The sequence below is a fragment of the Tachysurus vachellii genome, chromosome 16, assembly GCF_030014155.1.
Source record: "Tachysurus vachellii isolate PV-2020 chromosome 16, HZAU_Pvac_v1, whole genome shotgun sequence".
Taxonomy (NCBI): Eukaryota; Metazoa; Chordata; class Actinopteri; order Siluriformes; family Bagridae; genus Tachysurus; species Tachysurus vachellii.
This window is the reverse complement of record NC_083475.1, coordinates 21,007,394-21,029,178: the sequence shown is the minus strand read 5'-3', so window position 1 is coordinate 21,029,178 and position 21,785 is coordinate 21,007,394. Positions and strand designations below refer to the sequence as shown.

At 41.5% G+C, this 21,785-nt stretch overlaps 1 protein-coding gene across 1 annotated transcript; it reads left to right on the top strand.

Moving 5' to 3' along the window:
- The first annotated feature begins 1,417 nt into the window (after positions 1-1,417).
- slc26a5 (solute carrier family 26 member 5) lies at positions 1,418-21,785 on the top strand. Its single transcript, XM_060890177.1, has 19 exons — positions 1,418-1,560; positions 5,201-5,426; positions 5,563-5,702; positions 6,433-6,543; positions 7,807-7,979; positions 8,972-9,136; positions 10,765-10,917; positions 13,528-13,610; positions 13,681-13,828; positions 14,063-14,176; positions 15,550-15,627; positions 16,067-16,162; positions 17,328-17,434; positions 18,046-18,115; positions 18,222-18,314; positions 18,622-18,756; positions 19,919-20,116; positions 20,326-20,380; positions 20,479-21,785. The coding sequence occupies exons 2-19, from the start codon at positions 5,257-5,259 to the stop codon at positions 20,664-20,666; spliced, it is 2,277 nt and encodes a 758-aa protein (XP_060746160.1). The 5' UTR covers positions 1,418-1,560; positions 5,201-5,256; the 3' UTR covers positions 20,667-21,785.

Below are 21,785 nucleotides of genomic sequence, written 5' to 3'. Positions count from 1 at the left end.
TCTGAGTTAAAAACAGTTTGTGCTAAGATCATGGGTCTCAGTGAGGGAATATCCACAGTGCTGTGACATACTGTACTGTGAGTATGTAGCCCTGCAACATTCTGTTCAGGAACATTTGCTCTGATTTATTTAATCGCTGGAAAATCAGCATTGTTACAGCGTCCTTGGCAGCCGCACTTCATCGTGGATGAAGTCCTACAGGACTCTAGAGTACAGTTTAAAACCATGAACCAAGCTGAGATGATTTGAGGACATTCAGCGGTGTGTGTCTCGCAATAAAAGAAGACATGTTCACCTTCAGGTCTGTTTCCTCTCAGTGGTTCTTCTCCAGGTTGGTTTTTCTCTGGCTTCCATGTTAACCAACAAAATCTTCTAAAAAATTCCATTACTGAAAGCAATGACAATATCGAGGCAGTGTTGTGAAGCCATTAAACATTTACATTTTAAATAGAAATTTTATTTATCACATACACAATGTGTGTGGGATTGATGTATTGGCACCCCATCCAGTGTGACCCCAACTTGTACCCCTAGTCCTCTGGGTTAAACTCCAGGCTAACCTTTCTGTACTTATTTCTTAAATATGTAGTAATATTAAACATTGTTGTATTTGGATTCCTAACAAAGGCCTTAACACATGATTAGCATTAGAGCCTGACACTTATCAGCCAATCAAAAAAAGAGGCTACACAATAGCCAATCAGAAAATAGCACTATTGTATCTGGGTAAGATTTAACACAACAACCAACGTGACATTTTGACTGCTGTTAGAGACGTTTCCCAGATAATCAGCATCAGTTTTTCATGAGTGTCTGTAACTTAGCCAACAGTTTTACAGCCGGTTCACTGACAACACCTGCTCAGAACAAGCAGTCTAGGCCAGTGGTTCTCAAACTGGGGGCCCTTAGATGGTACCAGGGGGCCCCAGCTTTATGACATTTTATAAAATATTGAATTTATCATAAATTCTGTGTAATTAAATCTCAGAAAAATAAGGATACTAACCACCAACAATACAGAGTATAATTTAATATGTTTTGTTTAATTCAAATATTAAGTTTTGGAATTTTTTATGTCATAAATTTTCTTGGGGGGGAAGAAAAAAAAAACAGAAGAGAAAAAGAAGAATCCACAGTTGGTGTGTTGGTTACATTCTTTAGCTGCAGTTACAGCCTCAGACCAGCAGATGTCACTATATACATATATATATATGTGTGTGTGTACATATATATATTATTTAAATGTTGTGTTTTTAAAACCCTGAGATTAATTTATCGTTTAAAGACTAAAACTTGAGTAAAAACGAGTTCATCTCCTACACGTGTTCAATGAGATATTGTACAACCACAACCGTCAGTTCCGCACTACATTAGTGAACGACACTACACGCCCCAGAATGCATTGCGCTGTGACGTGCGCCGTGCAGGCACGTGCCGGCTCAGCTTCCTGGAGTGAGGCTGCGCCGTGGTTAAAGGACACAAACGTGTTTATCAGTAACTACAGGGACACGTTTATTGTGCTCATCATCTGTCTGAGACATCATACATCATACAGCACGGGTAAGGGGGAATCTGTGTCAATGACAATTCTGTCATTATTATTGTTGTTGTTGTCATGATCAGACCATGTAGTGTTCATGTAGTGTTAATACTGTTTATACTGGGTTTGTGTTTATTATATTTATTCTGTTTATTATAGTTATACTGGTTATACTGGGTTTGTGTTTATTATATTTATTCTGTTTATTATAGTTATACTGGTTATACTGGGTTTGATCTTAAAATGTTTTTATCTGAATACGATCATGACCTTCTCCTTCTTAGAGAGAGAGAGAGGGAGAGAGAGAGAGAGAGAAAAAGAAAGAGAGAGAGAGAAAAAGATAGAATGAAAGACAGAGACAGAGAGAGAAAGAAAGAGATGGAGAGAGAGAGAGAAAGACGGAGAGAGAAAGCGAGAGAAAGAAAGAGAGAGACAGAGTGAAAGCGAGAGAAAGAGACAGAGAGTGAGAGACAGAGAGACAGAGAGAGAGAGACATAGAGAGAGAGACATAGAGAGAGAGACAGAGAGAGAGAGACAGAGAGAGAGAGACAGACAGAGTCAGAGAGAGACAGAGAGAGACAGAGAGAGAGACAGAGAGAGAGACAGAGAGAGAGACAGAGAGACAGAGACAGAGAGAGAGACAGAGAGAGAGACAGAGAGAGAGACAGAGAGAGAGACAGAGAGAGAGACAGAGAGAGAGACAGAGACAGAGACAGAGAGAGAGACAGAGAGAGAGACAGAGAGAGAGTTAATCTAACATGATCTGACTTTATTTCCTTCTTGGTGTGTCCTGATCTCCTGCTGCAGCTTTCCTTTACTTTATTTGCAGTATTTTCTCTCTAATGTCACTCCTATCTACAGGAGAAGATAAACGTTGTCACATAATCAGAACTTCACTTTTTCTTCATGAACTTTTCACACTGGAAGGTCATTGCTGGGGTTTTTGGCTGGAGTTAAAGGGTAAACTGAACATATTTATAGCTTTGTTCCTTTCACACTGAACTAAATCTCACTCCTAATCACAGTGAAGTGGAAAAAGGCAACAGTTGGAGGATTTGAGGATGTAGAAGTAATATTACACAAAATATGGATGCTTTTCATTCTGACCCATCGGTTTAACTTAACTTTAACTTGTGCTCAGTTTTCTTACACACCTTCTCTCTTCCTCGTCTTTCACAATCAACAAGAATAAATTATGTGAGGAAAATATTACAAAAGCACAAACTGTCCAGCTTGAGACAATGAGTAATACTTTGTCACATTAGAAACACACTATATACTGTATGTATATGTATATCTATGTGTGTGTGTGTGTGTGTGTGTGTGTGTGTGTGTGTGTGTGTGTATATATATGAACTTCATGTTATTATTGTATTTTTATTATTTATTCTATTTTTGTTTAATACATTATATTTTCCACATGACATTTATTTGTATTATTTAGATTATTATTTCTTCTTATTTTATTTTATTTTAAATTTTTTCTATTTGTTTTTATTTTACACTGTAAAGCACTTTGAGCTTTTTGAATATCTGAACGGACTAAAAATATTTATTTATTTATTTATGAATGTATTTATTGCGGTGGGGTGTGCAAACTTTTGCACCCTACCATAACGTTACCAAACTAACAAACAATTTTGACATTTTATTTATATATATATATATATATATATATATATATATATAATATATATATATATAATATGTATATTATATATAAATAAAATGTCAAAATTGTTTAACACTGTAAACACTGTTAAAACTGTAAACACTATAATCACTCATCAGACTCCATCAGTCATTGATTTAATAATAAATAGATTTCATGATGGCGCCGCGGATTGCGACCTCGTCACGACTCTCTCTAGTACTTTATTCTTTTTGTTTACTGCCTGTGAGTTCTGTTCTCATCATCTGTGTCGTCTTGTATGGTCTGTCTTGTCTTGTCTTGTATAGTAAAGAGTTATTTATGGCTGTTCTTTTGAGAGTCACAAACAGATGGAACCAAATTCCTTGTGTGTGTCAACATCAACACACTTGGGCAAAAAAAACACACTTGGTGACACACTTGGTTCTGATTCTGATTCTGATATAAAGGAAATAAATGATCTTGTTTATTTGCTTTTTGTTGCTTTATAGAATTATTAATTATTGTATTTTTATTAATTATTGTATTTTTTGTTTAATACATTATATTTGTTTGTATTATTTATATTATTTGAATTTTTTTTTAATTAATATTATTTTAAAGCACTTTGAGCTTTTTGAATGTCTGAAAGGACTAAAAATATATATATTTATTTATGAATTTATTTATTGCGGTGGGGTGTGCAAACCTTTGCACCCTACTGTAACGTTGCCAAACTAACAAACAATTTAGGAAATCGATCTTGGGTTTCTAGAAGGTTCTGCGAAACGGTTCTGGCTCGCTGCTTGTTTGTCGTCGCTCTCGTGCACATGAACTTTCTCGCTTCTGAACTTCGCTTTAATAATAAGTCCGAGTTGTTTAGTCTGACAGTAAAAAGCTCAAGGCTACAGGATTTATATCTTTATCAGTTATTTGTCTTGTCATTCAGAGCTGAATAGATACAGGATCGCTCTGAAAGTCAGTGAGCCGTAAACTATTCAGAACAAACCGTTCAGGATTAGTGTTTAATCCTAAACAGCGGCTTAAACTAGTCTTAAAACATGTCTCGAATCTTGTGTTTTTACTCATGTGATAAACAGCGTCTGACATTATCGCGCTCTTCGGTGTGTCGTGGCTCCGCCCCTTTTACCCCCCAGGAATAAGTGACCGAAGTCAGCGGTTGGGTTTAAAAGGGATCGATGACGAGGGATGCGATAAAATGTCTGATTTTGTTTTTATCATGAACTTTAACAGAGAAACATGGCCTGACTCTGAGTGTGGATAAACGTACACTGTTTACACACACACACACACACACACACACACACACACACTAAAAAAAGCCCCAGATAACCTCAGAACGAATCTAGATTGGCTTAAACATTACGGAAAACACACATTTTGCATAAACGTTAAAACAAACAAATAAATAAATAAATTAATTCCTTAAGTGAAAAACTAGAAATAATATTTAAAAAATATATATTTAAAATAATAAAAAATTATAAAAATTCTATGAAATAATATTAAAATGAGGAAAAAAATGTTTATCTAAAGTTAAATTTTGCTTAAACATGAGACTTTTTAAGTAGAACACTGTTTAAGTCCACTGCATCCCCTCAGTTTCTTATTAAATGTTCCGTCTCCCACACACACACACCACACACCACATACACACACACACACCACACACACTCCACACACACTCCACACACACACCACACACACACTCCACACACACACCACACACACACACACTCCACACACCACACTCGCGCACCACACACACTCCACACACACGCACCACACTCCACACACACGCACCACACACCACACACACACACACACACACACACACACACAGATATAACACTATCTCTCTGAACTGAGACATAACGAAGTTAACATATCATCGTATCTTTCTGCTGTTGTAAACACAACCTCACTGTTTCTATCATGTTAATGTTGTAAATGTCTCTTTACTCCTGTATGATGTTTATTGTTAATGTCTTATTTCTTTATTTCTCTAGGAAGCTGCTTTCGGGTGCTTGTTCCCTGATCACTGTCATGCTCCTGGTGCCTGGTTATGGATCAGGATCAGGATCGAGCTCACGTGTGCGGCGAGGATGAGACGTCAAGTGCGCCGGCGTATCGCATCGAGAGACCCGTGTTGAGTGAAGAACACATCCACACCCAGCTGCAGAAGAAAGAGAAGACGCTGAAGTCTGTGAGACAGAGACTGGCAGAATGCTGCAGGTAATCTTTATCCTCAACACTAATTATACCTCACTTTAATTGTAGCAACACTCTAATTCTCTAACTATAGTATAAAATAAAGCATATTGTGACTCAGCTTGACCCCCCGCCCCTTTTGTTTTTTTTCTTTTTACAGCTGTTCATCTGATAGAGCCAAATCCATCCTCTTTGGCCTCCTTCCCATCTTATCATGGCTGCCGTCGTACCCTCTGAAGCAGTATCTGTTCGGAGACCTGGTCTCGGGTCTAAGCACAGGAGTCATGCAGCTGCCTCAGGGTCAGGAGTGTAGCACTCATTAACATGTTCATTACTCTGATCGTGATTCCATGTTGGTGGGCGGGGTTAGGGTGTGTGGGTGGTTATGGTGGTGGGCGGGGTTAGGGTGTGTGGGTGGTTATGGTGGTGGGCGGGGTTAGGGTGTATGGGTGCTTATGGTGGTGGGCGGGGTTAGGGTGTATGGGTGGTTATGGTGGTGGGTGGGGTTAGGGTGTATGGGTGGTTATGGTGGTGGGCGGGGTTAGGGTTGGTGTCAGGTTATGGTGGTGAGCGGGGTTAGGGTTGGTGGGTGGTTATGGTGGTGGGCGGAGTTAAGGTTGGTGGGTGGTTATGGTGGTGGGCGGAGTTAAGGTTGGTGGGTGGTCATGGTGGTGGGCGGAGTTAAGGTTGGTGGGTGGTTATGGTGGCTCTGGTTGACCCTCGGGCTACAATAAGATGCTACAAATCCTACAGAGATGTTTGAATGAACAGCTCTGAGGCCAAGAACAACAGGAAGTTCCCAAAATGGTGTTCATGAATTTAATATCTCTCTCTCTCTCTCTCTCTCTCTCTCTCTCTCTCTCTCTCTCTCTCTCTCACCCCCACCCCCCCCCCTCTCTCTCTCTCTCTCTCTCTCTCTCTCCCCCTCTCCCCCCCTCTCTCTCTCTCTCTCTCTCTCTCTCTCTCTCTCCCCCTCTCCCCCTCTCTCTCTCTCTCTCTCTCTCCCCCTCTCCCCCTCTCTCTCCCCCAGGTCTTGCATACGCGATGTTAGCTGCAGTTCCTCCAGTCTATGGTCTGTATTCATCCTTCTATCCTGTTCTTCTCTACACGTTCTTCGGCACCTCCAGACACATATCCATAGGTGAGTTTCTATCTGCATCCCTCATGCTAATGGACAGTGAGAACAGGACAGAACTCCTCATTAATGGAGCTCCAGACGTGCTGTTAGAGAAAATAAAGCAACCCATCAGAATCCAGCAGTCCGAACAGAAGTACCGAACTCGAGCTGACGGTGTATAAAATAAACATTTAAACATTTTTATATGACAACACGTGAAGTTAATGAAACAGATTTACAGCTGTAGCTCCTCACAGCTGGATTAGTCAGAGCACACAAACTTTTACACCACGTGTGTGTCGAGGTTTATTTTGAATGTCAGTGTCACCACGGAGCAGAGGCTAAAGGGCTAATAACTGAATCTCCAGGAAGATAAATAAAACCTTCGCTGTTCTGGATTCGTCCGTATCTGCCGATCAGCTCAGCGTTCAGCGTGAGGACCGTAGGGCTCTGTTCCAGGTGAAAAGTGGCCTTTATGTCTTTTAATCCCTTCCGGAGGCCTGACGTCGGAGCGATCTGAAGAAAAGAAAGACGTGGATGATGTTTTTATAGTGAAAGCTTGAAGTTAAGACTGCTTTAGAAAGAAACTCTGCAGGAACATGTAGGATTAGAGGAAGGTGATTGTGGGCCACCAGCTGAGCTCCTGTTCTGTAAGGAAGAGCTTTAATGCACAGCCTCAGACATCCACACACCAAGCTATGGTCCTCAAACATCTCCAGGTATACAAACATCTGAGGAAGAGAAGGAAGGTTCAGGAGGTGGTTCAAAAAGTCAGGTCCATGAGAAATCATGATGTCAGCGATTCTGTTTATGTGTGTTATTTATCTCAGAGCCACCCGCACAGCTGTACATGAAAAACCCGTAGTAACGTGACGAGCCCGGCAGAAACGTGACCGACCGACACTACCTCGTTATTCCAGTCTGTATCGTGACCTTATCAGTGACTCCATCTGTCACGCTGACTCAGCACCTCCATTCACACACGCCTGGAATTTGCAAATGTAAATAATCAACTAAAAATTCCCTCCACAGTCTCTGAGTCACGATGCAGACGCTGTCGTTAATACACTACAGCAATCCAAACCCTGCCCTAATTCTTCTGTATAATATTCTGGATTTTCTGTACTGAGAAATTTATCCAGCGCTCATGGAAGGAGTCTCCAGTGTCAGCGTGTTGTAGCAATCAGAACCTAAGCAGATCTTCAGGAACCACAAACGGATAAAAAGCAGACCGAGCAGGTCGCCGTGTTGTTGATTTGATGTACGGTTGTTGTGTCTGTCCCACAGGCACGTTTGCGGTGATCAGTCTGATGATCGGGAGCGTGGTGGTGAGAGAAGCGCCGGACTCCATGTTTCCTCTGAACGGGACCAACGGGACGGAGCTGATCGACGTCGCGGCTCGAGATGCCAGAAGAGTGCAAGTGGCCGTGGCTCTGACCGCGCTCATGGGGATCATTCAGGTGCAGTACTCACTGCATGGGGATGAGTCTAGTCCCATCACATAGAGGGGAGTTAGTGAGAAGCTCCTCTGAGGAACTGTTTCAGCTCTCAACACTTTATGATGGAACTGAAACAGGAAGAGATTTTATATATAGAGTCAGGTGTGAATGTGTGAACAACATTTGACCTTAAATCAATCTCTCTCTCTCTCTCTCTCTCTCTCTCTCTCTCTCTCTCCTTAACACCCTCTCTCTCTGTCACACTGTCAATCTGACTTTATTTCTGACTCCCCTCTTTCTCTCTGTTGTTTGCTCTGTCTCCCCTATCCCCCCTATCCCCATCACCCTCTCTCTCACTGTATCTGTTTTTCTTTCTGACTCCTTTTCTATCTCTCTTGTTTATTTTATTCTTTGCTCTTTTCATTGTCCCTTTCTCTTTGTCACTCTCTCTCACTCCCCCCGCCCCTTTCTGTCCTTATCACCCTCTCTCTCTGTCACACTGTCAATCTCTGTTCATTTGTCTTTCTTTCTGCCTCTATTTTTTTCTGTCTCTGTCTAATATTCTGCCCTGACTTCTCTCTTACTCTCTCTCTCTCTCTCTCTCTCTCTCTCTCTCTCTTCTCTCTCTTGTGTTCTCTCTCTCTCTCTCTCTCTCTCTCTCTCTCTCTCTCTCTCTCTCTCTCTCTCTCTCTCTCTTGTGTTCTCTCTCTCTTTCTCTCTCTCGTGATCTCTCTGTCTCTCTCTCTCTCTCTCTCTCTCTCTCACTCCCTGCCTCTCTCTCTCTCTCTCTCTCTCACTCCCTGCCTCTCTCTCTCTCTCTCTCTCTCTCTCTCTCTCTCTCTGTTTTTGTCTTTCTCTTTGTATCTCTCTCTTTCTCTCTCTCTCTTTTTGTCTTTCTCACTTTGTATCTCTCTCTCTCTCTCTCTCTCTCTCTCTCTCTCTCTCGCATTGTCTCTCCCTCCCTCTCTTCTTTCTCTCTCTCTCCCTGTCTCCCTCTCCCTCTCTCTCTTCAGTTGGTACTCGGAATACTGAGGTTCGGCTTCGTGGCGATTTATCTGACCGAGCCGTTGGTGCGAGGCTTCACCACTGCCGCAGCCGTGCACGTGTTGGTCTCTCAGCTGAAATACTTCTTTGGGGTTAAAACTCAGCGCTACAGCGGGCCGTTATCTGTCCTTTATGTAAGTGAAGGTCTCACACGATCTGGTACTGTGTAATGACCCGTGACCCTGGACGGCATCCTGCTGCTCTGGACTCTTCTCTCACTCTGTTGATTTTAGATTCAGTTTTTCAGAACAAAGATTTTGTTTGTTTTTTGTTGCACATGAACACAAGGTCGGGGTTAAAAGTGATAACTGCGTCACGCACGCGCACACACACACACGCACGCGCACACACACACACACACCCGCACACACACACACCCGCGCACACACACACACACACACGCACGCGCACACACACACCCACACACACACACCCGCACACACACGCACACACCCACACACACACACACACCCACCCGCACACACACACAGCAGAACAACTTGACCTTACATCTTTACATTTCAGCTCCAGCTTGCATTACAAATCCACATTAGTAAATAAACCTGAGTGTGTTTTTAGGACCTTTCATGTTTTCTTTTGATGTTTAACCGCGATAAAAAAACCTGATAGAACATTTTACATCATACCTTTAAACAATCAGTTTCAGGCTGAATGCCACTGAACTTTTACCTTATTTATTTAATTCAGCATTGATTTATTTACCGCTTTCAACACCATAAAGAGCAGAATAAACTGATCAAATGTAGTTATAATATAATATAATATAATATAGGGGGGACACGGTGGCTTAGTGGTTAGCACGTTTGCCTCACACCGCCAGGGTCAGGGTTCGATTCCCACCTCCTCCTTGTGTGTGTGGAGTTTGCATGTTCTCCCTGTGCCTCGGGGGTTTCCTCCGGGTACTCCGGTTTCCTCCCCCGGTCCAAAGACATGCATGGTAGGTTGATTGGCATCTCTGGAAAATTGTCCGTAGTGTGTGATTGCGTGAGTGAATGAGAGTGTGTGTGTGCCCTGTGATGGGTTGGCACTCCGTCCAGGGTGTATCCTGCCTTGATGCCCGATGACGCCTGAGATAGGCACAGGCTCCCCGTGACCCGAGGTAGTTCGAATAAGCGGTAGAAGATGAATGAATGAATAATATAATATAATAATCACTTCTCTACTTTCATACTTGAGCCTTTTTTTATTATTTTGGCCTCAGCCATGTTTCCATTTTGGTGCATCACTATTTAAGCACGATGTAAATATTCAGCTATTTAAACAGAAATTAATAAATGAATTAATTGAAATAAAACGAATCAATAGAACATTTTATGACTGTTTCAGGAAATAATACATTTTAATAATTAATTGACATTTTAAAAATAAATAAAATAAATATTGAACAACTAGGAAATTGTAATAAATAAATAAGTAAATAAAATATATTTATGATTTTATTTATACACTAATAATAATAAAATATATAATCAAATATAATTATTATACTGTAAATAAGTTTGGTTACAGATATTATAATTGATCATAAATAATAAATAATAGCAAAATTAAATTGAATAATTCTAATAAATTATAATATTTCAAATACATAGATAAATTACTTCAGCAAAAATAATGCAAATAAATAAATGTTAATAAATGAGATGGAATATGTATTTATTTTATTAATCACTGTATGTTGTAATATTTATCACAAGGTTTCTCTACAGTTCCTGGTCTGATCATGATGTTCTCTGTGTAGAGTCTTGTGGCTGTGTTTAAACACATCACCAGCACAAACCTCAGCACGCTGGTTGTGGGAGTGCTGTGTGTGATCTTCCTCTACGCTGTGAAGTACTCGAATGAGCGTTTCAAAAAGAAGCTTCCCATCCCCATTCCCGGAGAAATCATCGTGGTAACGTTGTTGTTTTAAAGCTAGCCTCATGGTGTGTGTGTGTGCGTCTAGGTGTGTGTGTGTGTTAGGTTTAGACGAAGGTGTAGATGTACATTTAGGTGTAGGTGAATATTTAAATGTAGTTGTAGGTCGACATGAAATAGATTCTGCATACGTGTAAGTGTAGGTCTAGGTGTAGGTGTATATTTAGGTGTAGTTGTAGGTGTATATTTAGCTGTAGGTGTAGTTGTAGGTGTATATTTAGCTGTAGGTGTATATTTAGCTGTAGGTATAGCTGTAGGTGTATATTTAGCTGTAGGTGTAGCTGTAGGTGTATATTTAGCTGTAGGTGTATATTTAGCTGTAGATGTAGCTTTAGGTGTAGATGTAGCTGTAGGTGTATATTTAGCTGTAGGTGTAGCTGTAGGTGTATATTTAGCTGTAGGTGTATATTTAGCTATAGATGTAGCTGTAGGTGTAGATGTAGCTGTAGGTGTATATTTAGCTGTAGGTATATATTTAGCTGTAGGTGTATATGTAGGTGTAGCTGTAGGTGTATATTTAGCTGTAGGTGTAGCTGTAGGTGTATATTTAGCTATAGGTGTATATTTAGCTGTAGGTGATTTAGCTGTAGGTGTAGCTGTAGGTGTATATTTAGCTGTAGGTGTATATTTAGCTGTAGGTGTAGCTGTAGGTGTATATTTAGCTGTAGGTGTATATTTAGCTGTAGGTGTAGCTGTAGGTGTATATTTAGCTGTAGGTGTATATTTAGCTGTAGGTTTATATTTAGCTGTAGGTGTATATTTAGCTGTAGGTGTAGCTGCAGGTGTATATTGAGCTGTAGGTGTATATTTAGATGTAGGTGTAGCTGCAGGTGTAGGTGTAGTTGTAGTTGTATATTTAGCTGTAGGTGTAGCTGTAGGTGTATATTTAGCTGTAGGTGTATATTTAGCTATAGGTGTAGCTGTAGGTGTATATTTAGCTGTAGGTGTAGCTGTAGGTGTATATTTAGCTGTAGGTGTATATTTAGCTATAGGTGTAGCTGTAGGTGTATATTTAGCTGTAGGTGTAGCTGTAGGTGTATATTTAGCTATAGGTGTATATTTAGCTGTAGGTGATTTAGCTGTAGGTGTAGCTGTAGGTGTATATTTAGCTGTAGGTGTATATTTAGCTGTAGGTGTAGCTGTAGGTGTATATTTAGCTGTAGGTGTAGCTGTAGAGCTGTAGGTGTAGCTGTAGGTGTAATATTTAGCTGTAGGTGTAGCTATAGGTGTATATTTAGCTGTAGGTATAGCTGCAGGTGTAGGTGTAGTTGTATATGTAGCTGTAGGTGTAGCTGTAGGTGTAGCTGCAGGTGTAGGTGTAGTTGTAGTTGTATATGTAGCTGTAGGTGTAGCTGTAGGTGTATATTTAGCTGTAGGTGTAGCTATAGGTGTATATTTAGCTATAGGTGTATATTTAGCTGTAGGTGATTTAGCTGTAGGTGTATATTTAGCTGTAGGTGTATATTTAGCTGTAGGTGTAGCTGTAGGTGTATATTTAGCTGTAGGTGTAGCTGTAGAGCTGTAGGTGTAGCTGTAGGTGTAATATTTAGCTGTAGGTGTAGCTATAGGTGTATATTTAGCTGTAGGTATAGCTGCAAGTGTAGGTGTAGTTGTATATGTAGCTGTAGGTGTAGCTGTAGGTGTAGCTGCAGGTGTAGGTGTAGTTGTAGTTGTATATGTAGCTGTAGGTGTAGCTGTAGGTGTATATTTAGCTGTAGGTGTAGCTATAGGTGTATATTTAGCTATAGGTGTATATTTAGCTGTAGGTGATTTAGCTGTAGGTGTAGCTGTAGGTGTATATTTAGCTGTAGGTGTAGCTGTAGAGCTGTAGGTGTAGCTGTAGGTGTAATATTTAGCTGTAGGTGTAGCTATAGGTGTATATTTAGCTGTAGGTATAGCTGCAGGTGTAGGTGTAGCTGTAGGTGTAGCTGTAGGTGTAGCTGCAGGTGTAGGTGTAGTTGTAGTTGTATATGTAGCTGTAGGTGTAGCTGCAGGTGTAGGTGTAGTTGTAGTTGTATATGTAGCTGTAGGTGTAGCTGCAGGTGTAGGTGTAGTTGTAGTTGTATATGTAGCTGTAGGTGTAGCTGTAGGTGTATATTTAGCTGTAGGTATAGCTGTAGGTGTAGGTGTAGTTGTAGTTGTATATGTAGCTGTAGGTGTAGCTGTAGGTGTATATTTAGCTGTAGGTGTAGCTGTAGAGCTGTAGGTGTAGCTGTAGGTGTAATATTTAGCTGTAGGTGTAGCTATAGGTGTATATTTAGCTGTAGGTATAGCTGCAGGTGTAGGTGTAGTTGTATATGTAGCTGTAGGTGTAGCTGTAGGTGTAGCTGCAGGTGTAGGTGTAGTTGTAGTTGTATATGTAGCTGTAGGTGTAGCTGTAGGTGTATATTTAGCTGTAGGTGTAGCTATAGGTGTATATTTAGCTGTAGGTATAGCTGCAGGTGTAGGTGTAGTTGTAGTTGTATATGTAGCTGTAGGTGTAGCTGTAGGTGTAGCTGTAGGTATAGCTGCAGGTGTAGTTGTATATGTAGCTGTAGGTGTAGCTGTAGGTGTAGCTGCAGGTTTTCACTGACGTGTACTTTTCCAGGTGATCGTCTCGACAGGCGTGTCTTACGGCATGGCTCTGCATGATAATTACCAGGTGGATGTAGTAGGTGAAATCCCTACAGGGTGAGTCTGTGTACTAAACCTACTGAATTCTGGTACTGAACACTTAATAAAAGTCATGTGTTAATTACAGACTTGAAGCACCGACTCTTCCAGATTTCAGTGTGCTCCCTAACCTGGTCACAGACGCTGTAGCTCTGGCGGTGGTGGGGTTCTCCATCGGGATCTCTCTGGCTAAAATATTCGCTCTTAAATACAGCTACAGTGTGGACGGGAACCAGGTGATCAGTCACCACACACTGATGGGGGGACACTGTAGGTCACGGGACTTCCTGCTTTAGACCTGTTTCCATGGGAACAGCAGAGTGTAATATTGACTCTGATCTTTTTTAGATGCACACTGATGATGTCACACTTGACTTTATGGTCTAATGTAAACAGCAGTAATGTGTGTGTGTGTGTGTGTGTGTGTGTGTGTGTGTGTGTGTGTGTGTGTGTGTGATGTCTGATGGCAGGAGCTGATTGCGCTCGGCTTGTGTAACTCCGTCAGTTCCTGTTTCCACACCTTTGCCGTCACCTGCTCCATGTCTCGCAGTCTGGTGCAGGAGAGCACAGGAGGGAAGACTCAGGTAACACACACACACACACGCGCACACACACACACACACACACACACAGCTGGAACCAAATTCCTTGTGTGTGTCACAGAGTCATACACAACCACTCACTGGTGCACACAGTCATACACACACAGCCTCTCACACACACACTCCATCTATCTTTCTTTTGCTCTCTCTCTCTCTCACACACACACACACACACACACACACACACACACACACACCATCTATCTTTCTTTCTCTCTCTCTCTCACACACACACACACACACACACACACACCATCTATCTTTCTTTCTCTCTCTCTCTCTCTCTCTCTCTCTCTCTCACACACACACACACACACACACACACACACACACACACACACTCCATCTTTCTTTCTCTCTCACATACACACACACACTCACACACACTCTCTCGGACACGCACACACTCCATCTATCTTTCTCTCTCACACACACACACACACTCCATCTTTCTTTCTCTCTCTCACATATACACACACACACTCTCTCGGACACACACACACTCCATCTATCTTTCTCTCACACACACACACACACACACACACACACACACACACACACACACACTCCATCTATCTTTCTCTCTCACACACACACACACACACACTCTCTCTCTCTCTCTCTCTCTCTCTCTCTCTCTCTTTCTGTGAGACACACACTCTCTCTCTCTCTCTCTTTCTGTGAGACACACACACTCTCTCGCTCTCTCTCTATCTATCTTTTTCTCTCCCATACACACTATCTCTCTTTCTCTCTCGCGCTCTCTTTCACATGCACTCTCTCTCTCTCTCTCTCTCTCTCTCGCTTTCATTTGTAGTCAAAAGATTTAAAGTTTAAATTAATCACAAGAGAATGTGATTGGCTGTACACTGAAGGTGGGAGGATGAAACTCTGTCCTCCTCCCTCCAGTCTGTGAGTTGAGCTATGAGGAAGAGGGCAGACTGCTCCTTAGTTCTGAGTGTGTGCTGTGATCCCAGGTGATGCAGTCGGAGTTTCGACGGAGTTGTCTCGCGTCACGTGTCTCACAGGAAGAGCAGGATGGCCGATTAACTGAGAAACTAGACGCTGATGCAGTTTATCCTCATTTATTAAAGCTCTTTTGTAGCATTGTGTTCAGGGTCGGATGCTAAATGTTTTATATGAGTTTATAACATGCTGGATCACCGTGTGTGTGTATCTGCTGATGATAAGTGTGTTGGACAGATGATAGCCTCTTGTTTTATTACATGCCTGATGGTGGTGTGTGGCCCGGTCGTGACGTCCTTATAGGAGTTTAATTACTGTTGTGATAAAGGGAAGATAAGCCGGCTTCTGTTTAACTGGAATTTATTGTGTGTGTGTGTGTGTGTGTGTAGATTGCAGGGTTGTTGTCCTCCTTGCTGGTCCTTTTGGTGATTCTGGCAGTCGGCTTTCTGTTCCAGCCTTTACCTCAGGTACCTTTTATCCATCTTTCTACAGTTTTTTTTTCCCCAGCTCCTTTCTTTAACGCCTCAGACTCCAGATTCTGCATCAGAATTGATTCCCTACTTGTGACATTTTGCAGGCGCAGTCATTATGTAGTGTCCAAATTCTCACTGGAGGATTAGATAATAGGGGCTGGTTAGTGTACAAGACCCATAATGCACCACGGGTTTAAAATATTTCTCCGCAAAATAGATTCTTTACCTGCAGACGCAAAAGAAAGACAAAGGACTTCCTCAGAAGTTACAAAAATCAGTTCAGAAAAAGAAAAACAGAACCAACTCAGAGCTTATGTAGAGCTTATGTAGAGCTTATGTAGAGCTTATGAAGTATAAACATGAGACTAAACGTGTTGTTATTGCTGTAGGCTGAACGTGTTCTTCCGCTAGTTTCACAGTCTTTTTTCCTCAGACCGTGTTAGCTGCTATTATCATGGTCAATCTTCTGGGCATGTTCAGGCAGATCCGAGACATTCCTGCTTTATGGAGAACAAGCAAGATTGAACTGGTGAGATTTTTTATTACGTAAAGATGAACAGGGTCAGAGAATATATCAGGGTCTGTTTTTTTTTTTCTGATGTCTGCGTGTGTGTCTGCGTGTGTGTCTGCGTGTGTGTCTGCGTGTGTGTCTGCGTGTGTCTGTCCTGTCTGTGTGTGTGTGTCTGCGTGTGTGACTGCGCGTGTGTGACTGTGCGTGTGTGTCTGTGTGTGTGTCTTGTGTCTGTGTGTGTATCTGTGACTGTGTGTGTGTGTGTCTGTGTGACTGTGTGTGTGTCTGTGTGTGTGTGTGTGTCTGTGTGTGTCTGTGTGTCTGTGTCTGTCCTGTATGTGTGTGTCTGTGTGTGTCTGTGTGTGTCTGTGTGTGTCTGTGTGTGTCTGCGTGTGTGTCTGCGTGTGTGTCTGCGTGTGTGTCTGCGTGTGTGTCTGCGTGTGTGTCTGCGCGTGTGTGTCTGCGCGTGTGTGACTGCGCGTGTGTGACTGCGCGTGTGTGACTGTGCGTGTGTGACTGTGCGCGTGTGTCTGTGTCTGTGTGTGTATCTGTGACTGTGTGTGTATCTGTGACTGTGTGTGTGTCTGTGTGTGTGACTGTGTGTGTGTCTGCGTGTGTGTCTGCGCGTGTGTGACTGTGCGTGTGTGTCTGTGTCTGTGTGTGTATCTGTGACTGTGTGTGTATCTGTGACTGTGTGTGTGTCTGTGTGTGTCTGTGTGACTGTGTGTGTGTCTGCGTGTGTGTCTGCGCGTGTGTGACTGTGCGTGTGTGTCTGTGTGTGTGTCTGTGTCTGTGTGTGTATCTGTGACTGTGTGTGTGTGTGTGTGTGTCTGTGTGACTGTGTGTGTGACTGTGTGTGTCTGTGTGTGTGTCTGTGTGTGTGTCTGTGTCTGTCCTGTATGTGTGTGTCTGTGTGTGTGTCTGTGTGTGTGTCTGTGTCTGTCCTGTATGTGTGTGTCTGTGTCTGTCCTGTGTGTGTGTGTCTGTGTGTGTCTGTGTGTGTCTGTCGTGTCTGTGTGTGTCTGTCCTGTCTGTGTGTGTCTGTGTCTGTCCTGTATGTGTGTGTCTGTGTGTGTGTCTGTGTCTGTGTGTGTCTGTCCTGTCTGTGTGTGTGTCTGTGTCTGTCCTGTATGTGTGTGTCTGTGTGTGTGTCTGTGTGTGTGTGTTGTCGTCCTCTCCCTAGGCGATTTGGGTGGTGGCCTTTGTGGCATCCGTCCTGCTGGGGTTGGATTACGGCCTCCTGGTGGCCGTTACATTTGCTATACTCACAGTCATCTACAGAACCCAGAGGTAAACAAGACCAGTTCATGTAGTTCAGATGTATGATTTATTCCAATGAGTCACTGAATCATTTCAGCACCCATGATTTATGAAATCACTTGAATTCATTAAAACGTATTTGACCATGCAGCCTGCAAACCTGAATGACTGGTTGAATCTTTTGAATGAATCATGAATCATTTTATAAAGCCTAAAGCCTGTCTAACAGTGAGTTTGTGTCGTTTATTGAATCATTTGAGTGAGTCATGAATCATTTAAATGAATTTTCGAATCGTTTCATGAACCATTTTAGCTGTAAAAGGGAAAATCTGTGTTGTAGAACGATTTTTCACAGGATTTTTCATTTCTCTGGGTTGTGGAGTTATTACATAATGATGTAATAAAAAATAAATAAATAAATAAATTTTTAATTGAATGTTATTTATATAAATTTATATATATATTATTCCATATGTAAACATAGAGTGGTATGATTTTTAAACTGTACTTTAGTTTTGATAGATAGCCCTGATGTTTTTTCACTTTACAAGGTTTAGTTCTGTAATACTAGGTTTTAAAAATATTTTTCTTAAATATGATCCTGTTTTTTTAATTTTTTTTTTTTTATTTTTCCCCCCCAGCCCTAAAAGTGTTATTCTCGGGCAAATCTCTGGCACCGGACTTTACTACGACACTGAGGAATATGAAGACGTAATGCTTTTTTAGGACTAAAACTCAGATTTGTTTTAATTTGCATTATAAATGTGATTCATTCTTGTCGAATGTAAATAAGCTTTCGATCTCGCTCTTTCTCCAGGCGACAGAATGTTCAGGAATTAAGATTTTCCATTCCAATTCTTCCATCTACTTTGCAAACAGTGACCAGTACGTGAGCACTCTCAAGGAAAAAGTAAGAATAATAGGAATAAATAATCACACTTTTTATTATTTTATAGCTTGTATTTATGTCATAGGGTTAAATAAATTTTGTGATTTCACCAATTTCTTTTAAATAATACAAAAAAAACATGTAAAGTTATAGTTTTAGCTCTGAATGATACAAAGCTCTGGTACAGGAGACTCCTTCCACAAACGTGTAATACAATCTTAAACCCTTGCTGGAAAACATAACCCAAGTAAACATCATTGTAATTGTGGATATTTGTAATGAGATAATGATATGCGTTCTTCATGTAGATCTTTTTTTCTGTTTCCAGACAGGAGTCGATCCTGCACAGCTGCTGGCTGAGAGAAAATCCCAGCAGAAGCGACTGAAAAAGAAAGAAAAGAAGAAACTGCATCGATCTCTCCATCCCAGCTCTGAGGAGAAGAAGACAGCCGTCGTCAAACTGGTACTCGCTCACTATGTTATGCTGCATCAACTCCAGTGTATAAGCACACACACACACACACCCACACACACACTTATTTTACTTTATTCAAATATACCACACTCTATTCTACACTACTCTAATTTTCTCCCTCTACTCTACTCACTTCTACTCCATTCCACACTACTGTACTCTGTTCTATCTATTCTACTGTACTCTATTTTATTATACTCTATTCTACACTACAGAAGATCATGTTTTAGATCATAGCGAATATGTTATTTATGGCTAGAAATTACAGAAGTGTTCTGACATTGGTAGATGACCCACATGACATGACCCACATGACACGACCCACATGACACGACCCACATGACACGACCCATATGATTTGACCCACATGACACGACCCATATGTTTCGACCCACATGACACAACCCACATGGCACGACCCACATGAATCGACCCATATGACATGACCCACATGACACGACCCATATGATTCGACCCATATGACATGACACGACCCATATGATTCGACCCACATGACTCGACCCAATTGGCACGACCCACATGACTCGACCCACATGGCATGACTCACATGACACGACCCACATGACACGACCCATATGATTCGACCCATATGACATGACACGACCCATATGATTCGACCCACATGATTCGACCCACATGACTCGACCCACATGACACGACCCACATGGCACGACCCACATGACACGACCCACATGGCACGACCCACATGACTCGACCCACATGACTCGACCCACATGGCACGACCCACATGACTCAACCCACATGGCTCAACCCACATGGCACGACCCACATGACACGACCCACATGACATGACCCACATGACATGACCCACATGACACGACCCATATGATTCGACCCACATGACTCGACCCACATGACACGACCCATATGATGCGACCCATATGACATGACCCACATGACACGACCCATATGATTCGACCCATATGACATGACTCGACCCACATGACTCGACCCACATGGCACGACCCACATGACCGTGTTCTACTCTATTTTCTTCTACTCTACTGTCTACTAGATTTAATCAGTGAACAGTTAGATGATTAAATAGTTCTTGCAGATCTGCGAATCACAGTTTCAGAAGTGTGTTTGTTGTGGTTTTGCCGTTAAGGATCTGGAATTAAGTGTAAGTCATGAACTGGTGGACGAACCTCAGACAGAATCGCACATTAACGGACAAATCGCCGAGGCCGAGTCTGACTCCGAGCAGGATCGCTTCCTCCAGCCGTTCTGTCCCATCCACTCCATCATCCTGGACTTAAGTGCTGTCAACTTCATGGACTCTGTAGGAGCCAAAGCTATTAAATCTGTAAGCTTTTAAACATTTTTTAAAAGATTTATTTAACATTTAACACAGCTGTCGTAATAATCAACTGTACCACAGTGCACTGAATCAACTTCAGTGTATATTGTTGATTGTATGTTGTTGATTTTCCTGTAACAGCTCAACACAGTGTTCTATTCCTTCCTAAAGGCTGTGTATCTTTGTGGTGAGTAAATGTCTGGTTGTTTTTGCAGGTTATTAAGGAGTTTGCAGCCATAGATGTGAAAATCGTGCTTGCTGGATGTAGCCGTAAGTGTACATATAACACATAAAAAGGCACTGTGATGTGAACAAAGCTGTGTGCTGATAGTGTGTGTGTGTGTGTGTGTGTGTGTGTGTGTGGACAGGAACTCTCCTCTCTGATCTCAGGACGCTGCAGTTCTTCAGCAGTGCTGTGACTCTGGACATGGTCTTTCCCACCATTCATGACGCTGTACTGCACTGCAAACACACGAGGGCGCTCTCCCTCTGCCCCGCTCCAACCCCCACCGAGCACACAGGAAACAGGACGTGCTCATCTGAAGGGTTAGAATGATGTGTTGTACGGAGTGGAGAACGAGTGAGTTTAGAGTAGAAAAGCATTTAGAAGCAAAACAGGAAGGTTCTGCCTTTAAACTCGTCTCGAGTCGAACGTGAAAATACTGGGAGAGAAACATGTTCTCGCTGAACACAACGCTGAACACCATCACACACACACACACACACACACACACACTTTCATTCAGACCTCTCTGGGTTTTGTTTTTTAATCTCTTCAAATCCCATAATATCCACATCACATAGTTTAAAGGTGTTTTTCACACTTGTAACTTACAAAAGAAGCTTTAAATGCACTAATTTTTTCCCCCATGATGTCTTTAATTAATGAATTTAAAAACAAAAGATGGGGAAAAAAATGAAATCGTTAAATAATTAAATGTTTGTTTTGGTAAAAATGTAATTCAATGATTAAAATGATGTTAAAACGTGTGACTGAACCAAAACAAACACAATGAATTAAAACGATTAATAAATTATTACGTTTAATAACAAAATATTCAAATGAACCAATGGAGTAGATAATTAATAAATCGTTAATTCATTCATTGATTTTTTTTACGATAACACTTGTCTGATGTCCGGCAGAAGAAAACGAGTTAATAACGAAGAGACTTGCACCTTATTTCATCTACGTTACTGAGAATAATAAAATACCTAACGAAGAGCGTTAGCTAGCTGACACGCGGAGCGCCGGAGACCATTTCCATGGTTACAAGTGACTGGTTACGGTGACGGTCAATACGCAGCAGCATTGTAATATAACCTGAAGCACGGAAGCTGTTACAGTGTTAATTATTTCCTCATTTCTGGTCAAAATGCTGGTAAAGATCAAAATTTATAATTTTTTTGTATTTTTTACTGGATTGACTGTGTTTATAAACCAAATGCTGATGTTACTGTTTGATATTTTTATATTCATCTACCAAAAAAAAACAACAAATCTGTGACGAAGCTCAGGCTCTTCTGAATATCGGAGTGTGTTAATATATTATTGTGAGTGTTTTAGATGTGACCGTGTGTGCGAGAGGCTTAGTGTTGTGTGTAGTCTCTATTGAACGTAACGCTATTTTGTGCTTTTTAGAGCTATTTTGTATAATAAAAGGAAAATCTCAAA

Bases quoted from the DNA above. Each gene is read 5' to 3' on its own strand.
- slc26a5 (XM_060890177.1), top strand. From the start codon at position 5,257: ATGGATCAGGATCAGGATCGAGCTCACGTGTGCGGCGAGGATGAGACG. The intron at 14,177-15,549 runs GTAACACACACA...GTGTGTGTGTAG, and splicing joins GCACAGGAGGGAAGACTCAG to ATTGCAGGGTTGTTGTCCTC. The intron at 20,381-20,478 runs GTAAGTGTACAT...GTGTGTGGACAG, and splicing joins CGTGCTTGCTGGATGTAGCC to GAACTCTCCTCTCTGATCTC.